Here is an 18,770-nt window from a genome sequence, read left to right as displayed (position 1 = left end):
CTCCGCCCCCCTCCGTTTTATTCAGCAACCATCCCCGCCCCCCCACCACGACCTCCGCCGGTTCCCCTCGGCCCCGCCCCTTCGCCGCGCCCCGCCTCCCGCGCGTCCCCGCCCGCGCCCGCCGCCATGTGACGGGAAGCAGCTGATGGCCTCTCCGGGCGGCGGCGGCGGGCGCGGCGGCGGCTGCGGGGCCAGGGCCGGGGCCTGGGCCGGGGCCGGGGCGGGGGCGGGGGCGGGCGACGTGGGGGTGGCATGAGGGCCGGCGGCCCGGGGGGCTGAGGCGCCCGCCGCCTGCCGCGGGGCCGCGCGCGTCCTCCATGGAGGTCGGAGGTGAGCGGGGCGGGGGTGCGCGGGTTCCCGCCGGGCGGGGCCGAGCCCGTTCTCCCGAGGGTGGGGGGCGGGCGGGGGCGCAGGCTCGGCCGTGGGAGGGGCACGGCCGGGGCGCGGGGGCCTGGGCCATCCGCGCGGGCCCGCGGCGGGGGGCGCGCCGGGCGCCCAGCTTTGTTTCACTTTCGCTGTCAGCGGCCGCCACCACGTCTCCCGCCTGAGGTGGACAGGACCGGGGAGCACGGGCCACTGCGTGCCGGGGATCCCCATCCGCCAGGACAGTGGGAGGCTCCCGGGGCCCGACGCCTCCGCCCGGGTGGGGTACGCGGGATGCGCCAGGCCCTGAGGGGGTGATAACCCGGGGGGCGGGTGCCCAGGTGCCAGGTGACGCACTTGCAGGTCAGGGTGGGAGTCCGGTCTGCCTCTTACCAGCGGTGTGATCGCGCACCGGCCACTTAACCCGAGTCTGTTTTGTATCTGCAAAATGGGATAATAATAGTACGCGCCCCAGGGGGTGGTGGGGAGCGTCCCAAACTTGCCTATTCATAAGGCAAGGGTACCTATAAAAAAAAAAATCTGTTGCGAACCTCTCCCCGCGGAGAGGCATTCGTAGAGGTGGGGTGGGGTGGGCCTGGGGATGCTGATCCGTGCAGGCATGCCTGATAGGGCAAGTTTAGGAGACATTGATGGGTGAGGTGCATGCCTCCGTCCTTGTTAACAGCTGTCATCTGAAAACTGGGGAAGTCAGACTGTCGGATATACTTGGGAGAGTCAGCCCGAATGAAAGTGTAGTCTCAGTGTGCTTGTTAGGCAAAGACAAAACCTCCAGACTATCCTTCCGTCTTCTCCCGTTCAACCACCTTGCCTCTAAACCCTACCTATACAGAAATTTGGGGTGGACTCGGGATTTATTCTGGGAGTTCCAACTCTTGAATATACCTCCATGCTTAAAGGCAGTTTCTTAAGGGAAAATTCTCAGAAGGGGTCAAGGCCTAGGGTTCAGAATTGTTCCAGAAATCTCTTGGTACTCTTCCAGTGAGTTTCAAGCTTCATCTTGCTCTGGAGAATTCTGGTTGTTGATGTTTGCGTTTCCCTGGCTAGTCTGATGGAGCCGGGGATTGTGGGTGGGTAGGTTGGGATCGGGGTATTCCCTGGGGTGGTGTAACTTTTTAATTTGGGAAATGACATTTCTTTGTTTGCTGTAGTCAGGCATTCAGTAAATGGTGTGGAGGCAACTCTCTCAGGCTTCCCATCTAGATAAGGGCTCTCTATTCAGTGAGTGTGTTACCACTTTTTAAATGGCCCCTACTGTTTGTTTGAATCTTATGTGAATCTTTTTATAGCTTCCGCTGTTGTTTCCATTGACTCCTTATAGTTAAAACTGAAAGCGATCTGTAGCTAGCCTCCCTTTTTAGCTGGAATCTGTTTCCAGTTCTGAGTTTTCCCTAATGATTGACGGCTGTGTTTTGGGGTGTGGGCAGAGCTGTTGAGAGCTGCCAAGTTGCTGTTTAAAAAAAAAAAAAAGAGGCCAGAGACTTTTACATTCTTTTGAAACTGAATAAAGGCCATTGTAATGGGATTACAATGGCCAACAGTAGATATCTTCAGCGCAGTGGTTAGAATTCTTTTATTCTTTGGACAAATATTTATTGAGTATCTACTGTGTGCCAGGCACTCTGTAGGCCAGCGCTGGCCAATAGAAATAATAATGCCACATCTGCAACTTGAAATCTTCTAGTGGCTGCATTAAAAGAAGCAAAAAAGGTGAAACCAATTTTAAAATTGTAGTCATCAATCCCACCTAAATATTAACATCATGTCAATCCCACTAAAATATTATCATTGCAGCATGGACTCAAAATTATTGATCTATTTTAGATTTTTTTTTTTTTTGGTACTAAGTTCAAAATATGGTGTGTGTTACATACCTAACAGCCCATCTCCCTTCAGACTTGGTATTTTGCAAACAAACGGTCAACGGTCAAGTGTGGCTAGTGTTACTGTATTGGACAGTGGAGGTCAGTTGCAGTGGGCAGAGAGGGAGGTTTGGCGTGAGGGTGGGGAAGAGCTAGACAGGAAATGTGTAAAAGCAAGTAAGCAATCAAGACAAGCTGAGTGAGTGGTACCTACCCCTAAAGAACATTGAACTGAGAGGGAGAGGAAGGTCTCCGAGAAGGTGACATCAACACTGGGACCTGGATGGTGAGATGGAGCAGTCAGACAAGGATCTGGGGCCTCCCGTGCAGTTTTCCCGGCCGATGGAACAGCCAATGTCAAGACTCTGAGGCAGGACAAATCACCAGGCTTCCTGCTGGCTGGAGTCCGTTGCTTCCATGTCTGTGTTCAAGTGAATCTCCTTGCACAGAAGAAGCTGATAATATCTTTTCATTCAGCCTCGTCATCCAGATACATCCCAATGTTTAACTACAAACCCTGATCTGTGGGCCTTTTTACCACGAAGCACCACGGCAGGTACAATCCCAGATGAAAGCTGGGATTTTTTAAGTTCTGGTTTTTGTTTTTTTAAGTTCTGCACTTATTATGGCTTCTCTCCACCCCCTTCCCTCTCCGCCAGCAACCAAGTTTAGTTTGGGCCCAGACTCTCTTCAGAATTTTCTTAGTTCTAGAAATGAAGAGACAGGAGTCACTGAGTTTTTTCTTCTTTTAGCTCCTGGATTCCTGAGCCTGAAATAGCAGGAGATTAAATCTCCAAATCACAGAAATAGAGTGTGAAATCTGGGTATGGCTCATGTTTAAGAAGCATTTCATGTGAAATGTTTGGCATAGGAAACATAATCGTTTAAGGGGCTTTATTTTATTTATATATAAAGAGGTCTACCATATATATTTATTCAGCAAATACCTACCAACTGCATGCTCTCTGCCAAAAACTCTGCTAGGCACTAAGGATAACATACAAGGTCCCTGCCTCCGTGGAAGTGATGTCCTGGTTGGGGGGAGACTGATAGCTACATAATGGTAATTGTGCTGTAAAGAACATGATGTGAGGAAGGATTGTGAAGGAGATTGACTTGGGGTCAGAGAATGGCTTTTGAAGGAGTTGTTATTTGAGCCAAGACTGAATGAAGAGAAGGTGCCAGTCATGGAAGAGCATTCCATGTGAAGGGACTAGCTGGTGCAAAGGCCCTGAGGTCAGAACTAATTGAGCACAGTCAAGGGGTGAGTGAAGGCAAGAGCCAGGGGCAGGGAAGGGAGAGTTATAAGCCCAGGTGGGAGATGAAAGCCAGAGGCCAGGTTATGCAGGACATCAAGAACATGTTAAGGAGCTTGAATTTTATTCATTTATTTGAGAGAGAGGGTAAAACAGAGTACAGGCAGACTCTTGGATGAGTGAGGAGTCCCACACGGAGCTGAATCCTAGGACCCTGAGATCATGACCTGAGCCCAAGGCAGACTCTCACATGACTGAGCCACCCTTAAATTTTTTTTAATTTAATTTAATTTTTTTTTTAAAGATTTTATCTATCCATTTGACAGATCACAAGTAGGCAGAGAGGCAGGCAGAGAGAGAAGAGGAAGCAGGCTCCCCACGCAGACAGCCCGATGTGAGACCATGACCTGAGCCGAAGGCAGAGGCTCAACCCACTGAGCCACCCAGGCGCCCCTTTTTATTTTTTTTATTTTAAAGATTTATTTATTTATTTGACAGAAATCACAAGGAGGCAGAGAGGCAGGCAGAGAGAGGAGGAAGCAGGCTCCCCACCGAGCAGAGAGCCTGATGCTGGGCTTGATCCCAGCACCCTGGGATCATGACCTGAGCCGAAGGCAGAGGCTTTAACCCACTGAGCCACCCAGGTGCCCCTGAATTTTATTTTAAGAGTGGTTGAAACTGATCACTCTAGGAGGTGAGGAGAATGGATTGGAGGTTGGGGTGTAGCGTGGAAGCCAGGGAGAGCAGTTGCAGGGGTGCTTAGCCAGAGTTGACATTGGTGAGATGGTTTGCATAGATTAGAATAGTAGCCATGGAGATGGAGAGACATTAGGTTTGCCAGGCCTTTTGGAGACAGCCTTGATAGACTTGTGAATGGATTTGGTTTGGGAAGTAAAGAAAAGAAGGAAAGTGGGGAGAACCCCTCTTTATATTGCTCAGTGCCTCCTGGATAGGATAGCTATGTTGTGGATAGCTAATGATGTGCCTGTTGTAGAGGTAGTGAACCAAGTGTATTATCAGGGTGGAATAAAGACAGGAGATAAAAATGCACCTCGGGATCAGTCGATATCATTTAATGTTTAACTACATCGGAATTTCTCAGCCTTGGCACTACCGACGTTTTAAGCAAGATAATCCTTCATTGTGGGGGGCTGCCCTGTGCACACTGTCGGGTGCTCAGCAGTATCTGTGGCTGCTTCTCATTGGACACCAGTAGCGCCACCCCCAGTCTTGGCAACGCAGAATGTCTCCAGACATTGTCACCTGTCCCCAGGGGACACAGCCAGTTGAGAACCACTGGATTCATTGACAGATTAGGGCTAGGTCACCGCAAGAAAATATCTAGGAATAATGAGAATGAAGACAACACCACAGGGTTGCTGTGCAACACTGAGAGACCTCTTCTGGATTTAAAATGTAAAATAACTTCTTACCATGCAGATATTCCCATCCAAAGGAGTATGTTCCTAGAGTAATTCTATAAATGAAAAGATCCCATGTACAAACGTACAGATTTCAGGAGAATTACCTGGGCCTATAGAAATGCCAGTTTAGACAGACCTAAGGTATTCAAACCCAGATTTATACATAGAACCTCAGGAAATGAATATTCTCTTTGCAAAGGAAACTTACTTTTCTCGAAATAGCAAAGCCACCAAAGGCTTGATGGATTAAAATTCTATTTAAAGACAGACTCTTCAGCAACACATTCATTTTATAAAACAAGGTAATAACCACATCTTATAATGCATATTCTAGGAGGTATTTTATATATATATATATATGTAAATATCATATACAGATAGGCATCTCGCTATATATGCATGTTTACCATCTGTTTCATTAAACCCAAGATACCATGGTTTGTTCTTATCACCGAGAAAAAATATACTTATTTAACTCTAAAAAAATTCGTTTGTAAGACTCATTCCGATTTCGGCAAGGTCAAAATGGGAGAAGACTTATAAATGTGTGTCATACAATAAATGAAATAGGGTTTTTTAAATTTTATTTTATTTATTTGTTAGAGAGAGAGAGAGTGAGCACAGGCAGACAGAGAGGCAGAGGGAGAAGCAGGCTCCCTGCGGAGCAAGGAGCCCGATGCGGGACTCGATCCCAGGACAGCGGGATCATGACCTGAGCCGAAGGCAGCTGCTTAACCAACTGAGCCACCCAGACGTCCCATGAAATAGGGTTGTTTAAATTAGTATCTATCTGGTTAAAGGTATAAAAGGGTCAAGGTCGCGAACAAAACCACTGATGGGGAACATAGACATCAGGAAATGACCTCATTCAGAGTGGAAGCCAGTCTTTATATTAGTATCCTAATTAATGCAAAAAAAAAAAAAAAAAGGATTCTGACCGCCTTTAACCTAAGAGCCTTGTCAGCCATTGAGAACCTTCCATAGGAGTGGAGCCTGGAATGAGGAACTGCCTGTCAGCTGGCAGAAGAAACACCAATCCAGCACCTCCTCTTCACGAGGCTCTGCTAGGCCCTAAGAGAAACGAGAATGAAATCATTTTGGTGTATGAACAGGGTGTTTAATTTCTGGTGGGCCAGAAGGAAATTCATCATAATTATAGCAGAAAATAGTCAGCAGGGTGGGACTTCATTTCCGCTTCCGTATCGATGAGCATACGTGCTTGGGAGTCTCCTAAGTCCGACCTACTTGGGGCATGGCCAGGTGACCCCCACGGCTGGAGTGTGTGGCCCGTGGGCAGAAGTCACGGGAAGGAGGGGAGGCCCATGCTATGGGGTAGGAGGCCCAGGCTTCGCTGCCCTTACCGTGGACGCAGGTGGGAGCCTTGGAATGCATTGGAGGGGATGTGGTACGTGTTTTAGCTTCAGCAGGGTTCCTGGGGACAGGAAAATCAGGGGAGTCTCAGATATGGGCAAGATTGGGATGAAGGTTTAAACCGGAGCAGAGGTGGAAATGGGAGGCCAGATCCAGAGGTCTGAGCGGCAGGGAGAAGAGGGCAAGTGCTGAACGTTTTAGCCTTGGTGATGGGGGTGAAGGCTGGTGAGCGACAGGGAGCCGACATGGAGCCGTTGAGTTTCTGACGTGCCTGCTGCCACCGGCTTCTGGTGGCAGGTTCTTTTGAGGAGACCTTAAATACACTGGAAGGCCTCCTTATCTGCACCATCTAGCCGGGTCCCAGCCTGGGCGGGCTCTCCTTTCTTCCTCTTCAGGCATTCATAGGAAAATGAGGCCTCCATTCACTGGGTTCACTCGCACAAAGGTTACTCTGAGTCACGGTTAACCAGCAGTGGCCAGAGCCAGGGCTGAGTAACCGCGCTGGAATGTGGCCTGTGGCTACTGTTATTGCCACAGGTCATTTAAATGACAACTCCCTCCCGGAATCCTGAGTGTCACCCCTACCCTTGGGGAGACAGCGGCTTTCCGGGTTCTGAGTCAGCAAGGTGGTCTGGAGCTTGGCTCCCGCTTACCCTCCCCCCCCACCCCCCGTCCCTGGGCAGGCGTTTGTTTGAAGCATGTCTCCTGTCTCAGAGGAGCCGCTGCTGCTGGCTGAACTCAAGCCGGGGCGCCCCCAGCAGTTCGATTGGAAGTCCAGCTGTGAGACCTGGAGTGTCGCCTTCTCTCCGGACGGTTCCTGGTTCGCTTGGTCTCAAGGACACTGCATTGTCAAGCTGATCCCCTGGCCGCTGGAGGAGCAGTTGTAAGTTCTTGTACCCGCAAGCCTGGAGGAACGAGGGAGTCCTTAGGATGGGGAACCTGGAGCGCTTTCCCACATGATTCCCTGCCCTTTGGGGGTTCCCCTTGCCCCCCCTCCCCCCAGGAACAGGAGTGAGAGAATGGCTGCCAACAGTTCAGAAATGGATCATGGGGGTTTCCAGAGCCCCACGGTCTGTACGTGGGAAAGTTGATTCTGTGGAGATCATGTTAACCCTGCTGTTATTTTTTAGCAGCTTTATTGAGATGTAATTTACATACCGTACAATCCGAGCCTTTAAAGTGCACAGTTCAATGGCTTTTAGTTCATTCAGGGAGTTGGGCACCTCTCACCATGATTAATCTCAGAAGCACTGGCAGTGCCACAGAGGGCAGCCGGGCATCCCTCACTTGTTACCCTCCAGTCTCACTCTCTCCAGCCCTGAGCGGCCGCGAGTCCCCTTTCTGTCTTCATAGGTCTGCTTATTCGGACTTTTCATATACATCGTATTGTGCACGGTGGAGTCTTTTCTGATGGGTTTCTTGCACTTAGGAGAATGTTTTCAGTCCTCCCTCGGACAGCCTGTAATCAGCACGTCATTTCCCGTTACTGCCAAATAATATCCCATTGTACGGAGACCGCGTACCTTGTGTACACATCTGTCCGTTGCTGGGCAGTTAGGTGGTTTTCCCTTTTTGGCTATTAGGAATAATACTGCTGTGCACATTTACATATGGTTTTTTTTTTTGTTTTGAGGTTTTTTTTTTTTGGCGTGGACATAGGCTTGCAGTGTTTCTGTGCTTGGAAAACAGACTGGTGCCCAAGGTGGCTGGCCCAGTTCTCAGTCCCACCAGCGGGTGTGTGAGATTTCCGTATCCCCCATGCCCTCACCCCTCACCAGCACTTGTCTGGCTTTTTGGTTCTAGCAGAGCCATCCTGTAAGGTAGGAAGTGGCATCTCATTGTTTGGATTTGCATTTCTTAATGGCTTCTGACGCAGAGCACCTTGTGTTTCTGGGCCTCTCCTGTATCTTTGGAGAAACATCCGCTCATATCCTTTGCCCATATTTAAGTTTGGTTTTTGTTTTTTCCTTTATGGACCAAATTTAGTTTCTGTTATTAACTAGTTTCTTTTTTGGGGCTGGGCAGGGCCCCGTGTCTGAGTGCTATGAGCTCCATGTCGGACGGCCCAGCCAGGACAGGGCTCAGGCAGCATCTGTTGGAAATCTTTGCCTGACACAGAGCCTAGGGGTTTGGAAACTTGAAATAAATCAAACATGGCCCCTGCCCTTGAGGGTCTCCTTTGTTTTGCTTTGGGCAGTTCTTATAAATTGCACGTTAGATTCAAGTGTTTTGTCAGTTCAGTCTGAAAGCTGCCTTGATGAGAAGTCCAGCCGGCAAGAGCGTGCCGAGATGGGTACTCCTGGTGCTGCTGGGATTACAGTCTGGCTGTTCGGCAGTATGCATCAAGGACCTTGAGAACGTTCCTCCCGCTACTAGGAATCTCAGAAATGGGGTCATCTATTTCCATACACTGATTTTCATCACGGAATTAGCTCTGTAGTAGTGAGAACCAGAAATCCCTTAGAATCTGGTGATGAGAGGACAGTAAGGAACTCATGGCATTGCCAGAGGACATTTTTTGTAGCCATCGAAGAGTTGTTGTTGTTGTTTTTTTAAAGATTTTATTTATTTATTTGACAGAGATCACATGTAGGCAGAGAGGCAGGCAGAAAGAGAGAGAGGAGGAAGCGGGCTCCCTGCGGAGCAGAGAGCCCAATGCAGGGCTCCATCCTAGGACCCTGGGATCATGACCTGAGCCGATGGCAGAGGCTTTAACCCACTGAGCCACCCAGGCGCCCCGAGTTTTTTGTTTTTTTGGTTTTTTAAAATCGTGATTTTCAGTTCATTCTTATCAATGTAATGAGAATGCCAAGGGCTTTCGTTATTTTATTGATCTCCTACTCTAAATGCAAGAGCCTCAACTTTATATCCAGTCTGGTCCAGGTTTATGGTCTGAAAAAGAATCTTTGAAAAGCATACAAAGGGCATTCTGTTTTCCTAATAATCACCCTTATATTCAAACACATACATCACTGTAGGACTATAGGTAAATGTATTTGTCCAGTATGAACTCGAGAAAATGGGAATTTGAGTATTAATCCTTTTTGTGTATCTGTTGCTTTATATAATGAGAGAAGTGTTACTGTTCAATGTGTTATGTGAAAAGTTACTTGTTCTAGGGAAAAATCACACATTTTAAAGAATAATAACTTAGGAAAATGCTTATAAGATTTAATGAAAATAGTAAGCTATGAAGCCATATATGTAATATCCCAGATTTGTCTTTTAAAAATATATGTATATATGCCCAAATAAAAACTTACAGTGAAATACTTACTGCGGTTAGAGTGGTGTTAGGATTATGGGTAATTTTCATTTTATTATTTGTCTCACTTCCAGATTTTTCCCACAGTTCTCTATTACTTTTATGATTGAAAATAATGTTATTTTTAAAGTCCTATAAAAGGAGAAATCTGAAGTCCTTAGGTTCTTGTTTGGATTGTTACACATTTAAAAAAAAATAATAGTGCTTTGGGTACTGAGTGAATAATTCGTACTAACCAAATAATTGTACTACTTTTAGAAATACAGTTTTTAGAAACTTGAATTTAAATTCCCCCAGTGACTCTGCCTTGCACTTAGCTGTTCTGTCCCCATGTGTGAACACCCACCTCCCACGTAACTCTTCCCTTGACTCTTTGGCAAACTCCCAGGCCCAGGGGATCCTGCGAACAGTATGCCTGGATACCCAAGGCTTGGGTTCTAGTTCCAGTTCAGCCCCTGATTTCGTGACCCTAGGAAAGTTAACTCTACCCCTAAAAGTGGAGGGTTTAGTGTCTCTTTCTAGAGAAATGAAATTTATGATATGAAAATTAATTAATATGCAGAGGGGCCTTAATTCCTGTGGTATAAAGTAGCTCCAGATCATTCTTTAGTTCAGATGCAGAATTTAGGATTTTATTTAAAAAAAAACAATAAAAGAACTGTAGCTTCAGTGGCACCCCGCTGTCCTACGGTTTTCTCTGCGGCTTGCCTGTTCCGTGCTGCCTGCAGGAATGGCCGACTCGGGCCCCTGTGCCAAGGCCCTGCAGCTCTGTGAGGTGTGGGGAGTTAGCAGAGTCAGTTAAAGAGGCAGTCATTATCACATTCATATGTTTTTCAGGACAACAAGTTCTCAAACTCCACTGGGCCATTGAGACCGGGTGTTAGCATGTATCCTTTGAAGGCTCAATGGTAGAGATTTTTGTCTTTGGGGGCCATCCGGTCTCTGTCAAGGTTCCTCCCCTCTGCTCTTACAGTGTGAACACAACCGTTGATGGCATGTGAACAAATGAACATGGTTCCAATAAAACTTTATCTATAAAAACAGAATGCTAGCCTGGACATAACTTGCCAAGCTCTGATGTGGACTAATAGAGTTTTAGAGCTGATGGAGCCTATGTTTGCCTCACTTCCTCCCTTCTAATATTCTTGGTGAGCTTGGTTACAGTTCTTCAATATATTTCAACCACACACTTGGCAGAAACATGATTTACTTGCAACTTTGGGGGAACAAGTCTAATGCATAACGAGGTCCAGTTACATACACATCAAACACAGGATTTTTCACGGAACTGGGCGCCAGCTTCAGTGTCTTCAATTCCCTGAGTTTGATACACCCCAGCGTGGGGTCAGGGTCACACAGAAAAGTAGGACTTAATACTTGCACTGATAACTGCCGATGGGAAACTTGGGAGCGTGTAGGCTGAATCCCAGGGCTGTCCAACTGCTCAAGCCTCTGAGATGTGGTCTGCTAAGAGAGTGGTGGGCAGGGCCTGGAGCTCAGGAAGTGAGTCTCATGGAGCTTATCTGGGCCTGTGTTTCACCGTAAGTAGAATGTAAAATAGGCCTCAGGGGTCTTTGAGGTCAGTGCAGCTCTGCCCAGTTCTGTGGGCTTTCTCTCTTGGACCTCCCTGCTGGTCGGTTCCTGTGCTGCATGGACCCAGAAAAGTAAGGGAGAGAGCCTCACTAATAGGTTGGAACATAGCAAGTGAAGGTGGAAATCAGCTTGTACCAAGCAAACTGTGTGGGCCAGAAAAGGATTTATTTTCCTGCTCCTTGGGCCTTTCAAAGCCAGGCGCTCGCCAGGCAGGGGAGCAGCAGATGGCTGTTCAAGTTCTAAGTTCTGTCCTAGTTCCAGACCCACAGCAGGCTTTCTTCCTCACAGGAAAAACCGAGTGCACCTTTCCTTCCACGCATCAAACCTGAGAGAACTTTCTGAGGAAGCAGAGGGCTCCCTGGAGCTTCTGTGATCCAGTTACCCGACAAGGCAGGTCACCCTTTCGTAGGACTATCACGAATGGGATGTACCAAGGCTAATGAAGTCTTTATTACATGAATTCCAAAACGAAATTAAGTCACGCCAGAATTCACCAAAGCCCAATTTATTTCTAGAGCTTTAGTATCTTAGATATCATGGATTGAGTAGTTGGTTGACTTGGTGACGATTTTTAACTCATTAAGGAATCTCTGCTTCCTCCAGCATCCCTAAAGGGTTTGAAGCCAAAAGCCGAAGCAGCAAAAATGATACAAAAGGGCGAGGCAGCCCGAAGGAGAAGACTCTGGATTGTGGGCAAATTGTCTGGGCTTTGGCCTTTAGCCAGTGGTCTTCTCCACCCGGCAGGAAGCTCTGGGCACGCCACCATCCCCAAGTGCCAGATATCTCTTGCCTGATCCTTGCTACGGGACTCAACGATGGGCAGATCAAGATTTGGGAGGTACAGACAGGTAGGTCATTTCTGGCTGGGACAAGGTCCCAGGGTGCATGCATGTTCTCATCAGGGACCAGAGAGGCCGCCGGCCCCCCACTATCTCAGGGGTGTAGCCATGTCCAGCAGACCGGTATCTGCCTCTCCCACTGACCAAGTGCTCCTGCTCCCACGCCAGGGCTCCTGCTTTTGAATCTTTCCGGCCACCAAGATGTAGTGAGAGATCTGAGCTTCACACCCAGTGGCAGTTTGATTTTGGTGTCGGCATCTCGGGATAAGACTCTTCGCATCTGGGACCTGAATAAACATGGTATGCAAATGACGGAACTCCTGGGCAGCTCCAAAAGTACTCTCTGCTCATTTCTCACTTTTATCCAGAACAACTGATTTTCCTAAGGACCTTTGTAAGACATTTTTTCTAATCACATACCCAGCTCATCCCCATGAGATATTAATACCAAAAATATATCATTCATTTATGCACTGAATGCATATTTATGCTTTGTATTTTTTAAAAAGTAAGGGTTTTTTTGGTTACTGAGAATCAGTTTTCACCCTGGCTGATAACCACTTCTGTTGAAAATAGATGCTGCAGTGTAAGTTTTCTCAACCGTGGCATGGTTGACATTTTGGTCATGCTAGTTCTTTGTTACCGGCTGCCCTGTGCATTCTAGAATGTTGAGGAGCATCCCTGGCCTCTGCCCACTAGATGCCGGAAGTATCTTCTCTAGTTGTGACAGCCCAAATGTCTCCAGACATTGCCCCGCCGTCCACGTGTAGGGCATAGTCTCCCCGGGTTGAGAACCACCAGTCTAGAGGAAGTCGTCCATGTTGGTTACTTCCTGTTAGAAATAGTTTCTTTGTGAAGTGGACTCTTTGCCCAGAAGAACTCTTTTAGCTAGAGAGGGTCAACTTCTGTGGAATTCTCCTTTGAGCAGAACTGGATGCAGAGGTGGCCCATACTTTTCTGGTAATGATTGTTACCCAGAATTGTGACACAGGGAAGAGGAATTTATTGCCAGCCCTTTCTCCCCACGTGGCAGGGATGTAGAAGCCGGAGGGGCAGTGGCAGGGGAAAATGGGAATGTGGATGGTTGGTAGAGAGGCACACTTGCCTCTGATGACGTGAAGGCACTGGTACTCTTGCCTTAGCCGTGACTGTGCCAGCTCCCACAGCCACGAGAGGGGACCAACTCCTGCCCTCTGAGAATCCAGCCTGACGATTGTCACACTGCCAAGCAGGTGCTTGTGGTGTCCTCATCTGATGGCATCTGGTCACCAAGAGAACTCTGGGAGTTTCTGCCCTTAGCTGCAGAACTTGAAGTCATGAGATAGGTTTGCTGACTGGGAAGGCTTCTCCAAGGCAACACCATTTGTAATGTGTATCCAGAGGCAGCTTGCCACCATGTAAGGAAGATTCTGGAAGTGACTTTAAAATCTTTTGGTGATTGGGAAGACAGGACTAGCTGAAGGGGACCGGGGATGGGCGAGTATACTAGGGCTTTCTCGGGAGGGGAGGGGATACAGTAGTGTTTGCTGGTACCGGGCCCTGCCCCACCATCCTGCCTAAATTTGTTCAGTACTCACAGCTCCCCCGGGAAGGGGTTGGTACTGCTCTAATGTGATAGCTGAAGAAACCATGACTTACTACAAAAATACTACATATACTTAACATACACGCATACACAGACACATACATGCATCTGCATGGCTGTTATGTTCAGAAAAGTTTTTTCCTTTTTTTTTTTAACATTCGTTTTCACTGCCCCCCCCCCAACCCCGCTGCCAGATCTCTTTCCCTATCTCATCCGCCCCTCCGCTGCCTTCCCTGACATCCTTCTGCAGCCTCATGACCCATGCTAAGAGCCTTCCATGTTGCCCTCAGTGTCCTACTCAGACACTTAAGACACTTACTTTTATAAAGTTTGGGGTCATCGTACCACAAAAAATGATTCATATTCCCCACATTTCTTTCCACAAATCATGGAAAATCTAAATCTTAATACCATCTGAATCAATGGGATAGACATATTCTATATATTCACCTGTTCTTTTATGCTAATGGACGGGCCTTTAATTTTTTCCTCAAACTCAGAACTGGAGCAATTTTGTGAGTGGCCCTGGGGCAGGTGCTGGTAATCAGTGGAGTCGGGGTTCAAAGCCAGGTTCGCCTGACCGCAGCGCACATGGCCCTCATTACTCTGCACTGTCGCTTGTCCAGACACCTGGTCGGGGTGAGAGGGTGCGGTGGGACCCCTGAGAAGCGGGGAGACCATTACAGGAGTGTGAATGACAGAAGTGAGGCTAAAACATTCTCAGCGTTTGGAAGGATGCTCCAAAGTGCCAGAGCTGGTTGGGGTGGGAGGGGAAAGAAAAGAATGTTCTCTGTTATCAGAGGGATCTGTCAGGTGTGATGTGCGCACAGCCTTTATCCCGCCCATCTTGCGGGTTTTGGTGAAACAGAAGGTAGTGATCTCCTTGGGGATTACACTGTCCTACGAATAGACTTCAGGTGTTTAAATGACACATCCTGGCATCTTGCTCTGCGTTAAAAAGGTGGGCCTTTGGGCTCAGCCAGTAGGGAACCCGGTGGGGATGCCGGGTGGGTGGGCCATGGCTTGCGGTCCTCCGGTCCAGCAGCCACGTGGTTCCTGGAACCGGCTCACCGTGCGCCCCTCTCTGTGCAGGTAAACAGATCCAGGTGCTCTCGGGCCACCTGCAGTGGGTGTACTGCTGCTCCATCTCCCCGGACTGCAGCATGCTGTGCTCCGCTGCTGGAGAGAAGTCGGTAAGGCCCAGCGGCGGGTGCCACCTCCATCGTTGCCCGAGTGCAGTGAGCCCGGGCGGTCTGAACGGGTAAATAAAGCCGGCGCCTCCAGATCAGCCTGTGCAGGAGGCATGCTGCTGGGCAGGGCTGTCCCCCTGCACGCTTCTCTTTTGATTTGCGTGTGGACACAAACCCCACGAGAGGTGAAGCCCTCATCACTGGAGGAGGGCTGCTTGCTTTTACAACATGGGGTAAAGGTGTGCTTTTAAGATTTCCTTTCCCCTTGGAGTCTCAGATTTTAAAAGTTGCAGCTCCTGTGTATGGATCCAAATTTCCCTCCTTTGAACCATTTAATGTGAACCTGGGTAATAGGGATTTCCATTTCAAATCAGAATGTACAGTTACTTGTTGAACTTTGTTCTGAAATCCGGCCTGTCATTTAAGAAAGTACTATAAACCCAAGAACAAGCCGGGAATAGTGTGTGTGTCTGATCTCACATCTGCATCGAGCGCTTTGCTGTGACTGACTCAGAAAGTGAAGAGTTCACTGTGTGGAACAGCCCGGTGGTTAATCATTCATTTGGGGTTTGGAACTACGTGACGGTGTGTTTTCAAGGGAACAAAATAAAATCCCATTTTTCATGATTCTCAAAAAGATTTCAGGTGAACTGTGTCAGACGTATGTACAGCTGTGGGGCAGGTCCCCACCGTTCTGTGAACACATGGTAGAAAATGGCTTGGCAAGGTGCCACGGCTTTGTTGGAAGCCTGGCAGCTCACCTCTGACCCCTGGTTTTGCTTTTAACTGAAAGGACCACATAGTGCTTTATTGGCACACACTGTGATTTTGCAAACAGGGCTCAGAAGCAGAACTGCAAAGCCTCTGGATACATTTCAGCCCGTAGGCTTCCTGAGGCTGGCTGGGTTTCTTCTCCCTTAGACCAGGCTCCTTGAACTTGTGCACTGGTCAGGTGCCTTGAGAATTCAGACTTGGAGAATTCAGACCTGGAGCTTTCCCCAAGCCCCTATAATGCATTCCGGGAGAGCAGTATGAAAGTGGGGGTGGGGAGAGCTTGCCTTCGCCTGGCATCGCCGTGTCCTTCACTCACTGTTCGTTGTTGCTGCCCCTCACCGGGCACCTGTTCCCTTGCACAGGTGTTTCTGTGGAGCATGCGGTCCTACACGTTAATCCGGAAGCTAGAAGGCCACCAAAGCAGTGTTGTCTCTTGTGACTTCTCCCCCGACTCTGCCTTGCTCGTCACAGCCTCTTACGACACCAACGTGATCATGTGGGACCCCTATACTGGCGAGAGGCTGAGGTTACTCCAGTAAGGACGGGGTCTCTCCTTTGGACCTTGTTGCGGGGGGACTGATGGGAAAGCTGCCTTGGGTTAGGCATGGCCCGCGCAGGGTCCGGGGCGGGGGGTGCTGGGTGAAAGGCGTGGGGAGCTCATGTTGTGGCTCTTCTTGGTCACTTAGATTCTCAGTTTAGCCCAGAGGGCCTTCGGGGCTCCCGATGTAGGAGGCTGTGTGTACTTTGGATTCAGCGTTCATGAAACCTCGAAGTGACTCTTTCTTTCCATTTACTAATAACTGTAGTCACAAGTTCGGAACGATCCTCTTACCGAAACTGGTATTTCCAAAATGAATTTTCAGTGTTCTTACAAACTTGCATCTTTTTCTCTTTGTCTCTGTTGTTTTCTGAAGCAAATAATAGGTAGCCTATAATTATCATGTATCTCAGCCGAGAAAAGACTTTGAGTTTGTACCGCGGCATTAAAGTGAGGGCTGACCTACTTTGCATAAGAAAATGAGCACAGGGAGTGTGAGTAACCCTTCAGCCCCTTCTGCCAGACACTTGGGAAATGCCTTTTTTTTTTCTCCTAGTCTGCTTTTCCCGAGGTTTTCCCGAGGGGGTAAGGATGGGTCTTTGAGCTTATCATAGCCCCAGCACCAGAGTGAGGACAGAGGATGGAGAGTAGCCATCACCCCAGGCCGGCCGTCCTCTTTCTTTTTCCACAGCCACACCCAGCTTGAGCCCCCAGTGGAGGACAGTGATGTGCACATCAGCTCCCTGAGATCTGTGTGCTTCTCTCCCGAAGGCCTGTACCTCGCCACGGTGGCAGATGACAGGTAACAAAGAGACATCGGGGGGGTGTGGCCTCAGAGCAAGTCCCCGCAAGGAACTGTAGCATCCCCCTCTGGGGCTGGCCCCACAGCTACTAACGTGCCAGTGTTTCTCTTCTCTCTCGTCCAGACTCCTCAGGATTTGGGCCCTGGAACTGAAAACTCCAATCGCATTTGCTCCTATGACCAATGGTCTTTGCTGCACATTTTTTCCACATGGTGGAGTTATCGCCACAGGGTATGTGTCTGATAGCTGAGCAGATGGGGAGCAGTTTCTGCTGAGTGTACCAGCTAGCTTTTTTAGGCCTCTAGAATGTTCTTGCCTATGATGAAGCCTTTAAGGAAATCCAGGAGGACACAAAATTCTATTATTTTATTCTGTATCATTTACTCTTAATAGTTAATCTAAGAGTAATGGAAGAGTTATGACTCACACCACTTGATGGGCCACGTCCACAAGGAGGCCTGAGTCAGGATGATGCAGAATTTCTGGGAAACCATTTAGGGCAGAGACCACCTTGTGGGGAGCATCTATAATTCAGGAGGTGGCACTCTTCCCTCTGTTGCATTTGAACCTGTGGTGTGATTCAGAAGGGGCTGAGCTCACGGGTAGCACGTGGGTGTCAGAGTTGTCTTGAGTCCTGATCCTTTCAGCGGCCTGAATTATCAGTATCACACCCTTTACATCGATTTGGACGGTCAGGATTGCATCTAAGGGTCGCGCATCGCACTCCCCGGGTGTCTCCTGCTAATGCAAGTGAGAGTAGAAACATTAGCGTCCCTCACTGGGAAAACATGTGTTTCTAAGGTCTCTCTTAAAGCGTCGGTTTCTGTTCCATTTCAGGACAAGGGATGGCCATGTCCAGTTCTGGACGGCTCCTCGGGTCCTGTCCTCACTGAAGCACTTATGCCGGAAAGCCCTTCGAAGTTTCCTGACCACCTACCAAGTGCTAGCACTGCCGATCCCCAAGAAAATGAAAGAGTTCCTCACATACAGGACTTTTTAAGCCACACGCCATAGTCTTACTTGTTTTCTTGTAGCAGGATCAAGCTTCCTGGCAGAGGAGCAGTTGGAACGATGGGCCAAATGGCTGGTCTTGGATTGAAATAGAATTTCTCTTTGACATGGTGACCAGAGTAGAGCAAAAGCAGCTTCCAGTGGACTAGTCATCCAGGTTTTTCTGTGTCACCTGTGGCAGTCAGTCGTGGAGGGGATCCCAGCTCCATGGCGGCAGAGCCTAACCCCAGATCCTCAGCCCACTTAGAAACGGCTGCGTCAAACACCTTCTAAAATCCTTTCGACCCAGGGTGCATAACTCATGTTGATTTGATAAGCAGAGTAACCAGGCCTCGAGAGCCTCTCTGTTGGGGGGGATCATTCCCTTGACTGGCAAGTGGGCAAGTGTTGGCTTCTGCCTGGTACATGTCACGGTCGTGTTTCAGATGCGGTGGTGACATTGTTGAAAGTTCTCTCCCGCTGTGTCAGAGTGGCTTTGCTGGTGGCAAGTGCTTTCCTTCCTCGAGCTTCCCTCTGACCAGCAGGACCAGGTTTTCCTGGAGCTGTCCGCTGTGAGGTATTCGCTAAGTTACAGGTGACTCAGAGGCTGTGCTCCTGACTGATACACTATAAATGGCTTTTTTTTTTTTTTTTTTTGGATAAGCAGTGGTGTGCATGTGCAGGAGATGACAAACGCGTGTGTCCGGTTACCCAAGGACGTATTCCTCAACTGCATGACTGTCCAAAATGGCGACTGAGTTGTCAGCGGTTTGCTGGTGGTAGCCTATTTATTTGTATTTTCTCAACAGATGTTAAGGTACAACTGTGTTTTCCTCCCTGGCATCTAAAAACCATAGTTCTTAAGTCGAACGGTTGTGAAGATGTCTCTTCTTCGTGGC

General features: G+C 48.7%; 1 protein-coding gene across 2 annotated transcripts; it reads left to right on the top strand.

Moving 5' to 3' along the window:
* Positions 1 to 212: 212 nt before the first annotated feature.
* Positions 213 to 18,741, top strand: WSB2 (WD repeat and SOCS box containing 2). Of its 2 annotated transcripts, none has more exons than XM_045073504.1 (9): positions 213 to 330; positions 7,009 to 7,177; positions 11,756 to 12,000; positions 12,160 to 12,291; positions 14,669 to 14,769; positions 15,903 to 16,075; positions 16,770 to 16,880; positions 17,005 to 17,112; positions 17,719 to 18,741. In XM_045073504.1, exons 1-9 carry the CDS (start codon positions 318 to 320, stop codon positions 17,879 to 17,881), a joined length of 1,215 nt encoding a protein of 404 aa, XP_044929439.1. In that variant the 5' UTR covers positions 213 to 317; the 3' UTR covers positions 17,882 to 18,741. The 2 variants fall into 2 exon arrangements, with proteins under 2 accessions (XP_044929439.1, XP_044929438.1); XM_045073503.1 differs by having other exon boundaries at positions 242 to 330; positions 6,978 to 7,177.
* Positions 18,742 to 18,770: the final 29 nt, after the last annotated feature.

This window comes from Mustela putorius, unplaced genomic scaffold, assembly GCF_011764305.1.
Source record: "Mustela putorius furo isolate JIRA1106 unplaced genomic scaffold, ASM1176430v1.1 tig00537248_pilon_pilon_pilon, whole genome shotgun sequence".
Taxonomy (NCBI): Eukaryota; Metazoa; Chordata; class Mammalia; order Carnivora; family Mustelidae; genus Mustela; species Mustela putorius.
This window is presented reverse-complemented; position numbering and strand designations above follow the sequence as displayed.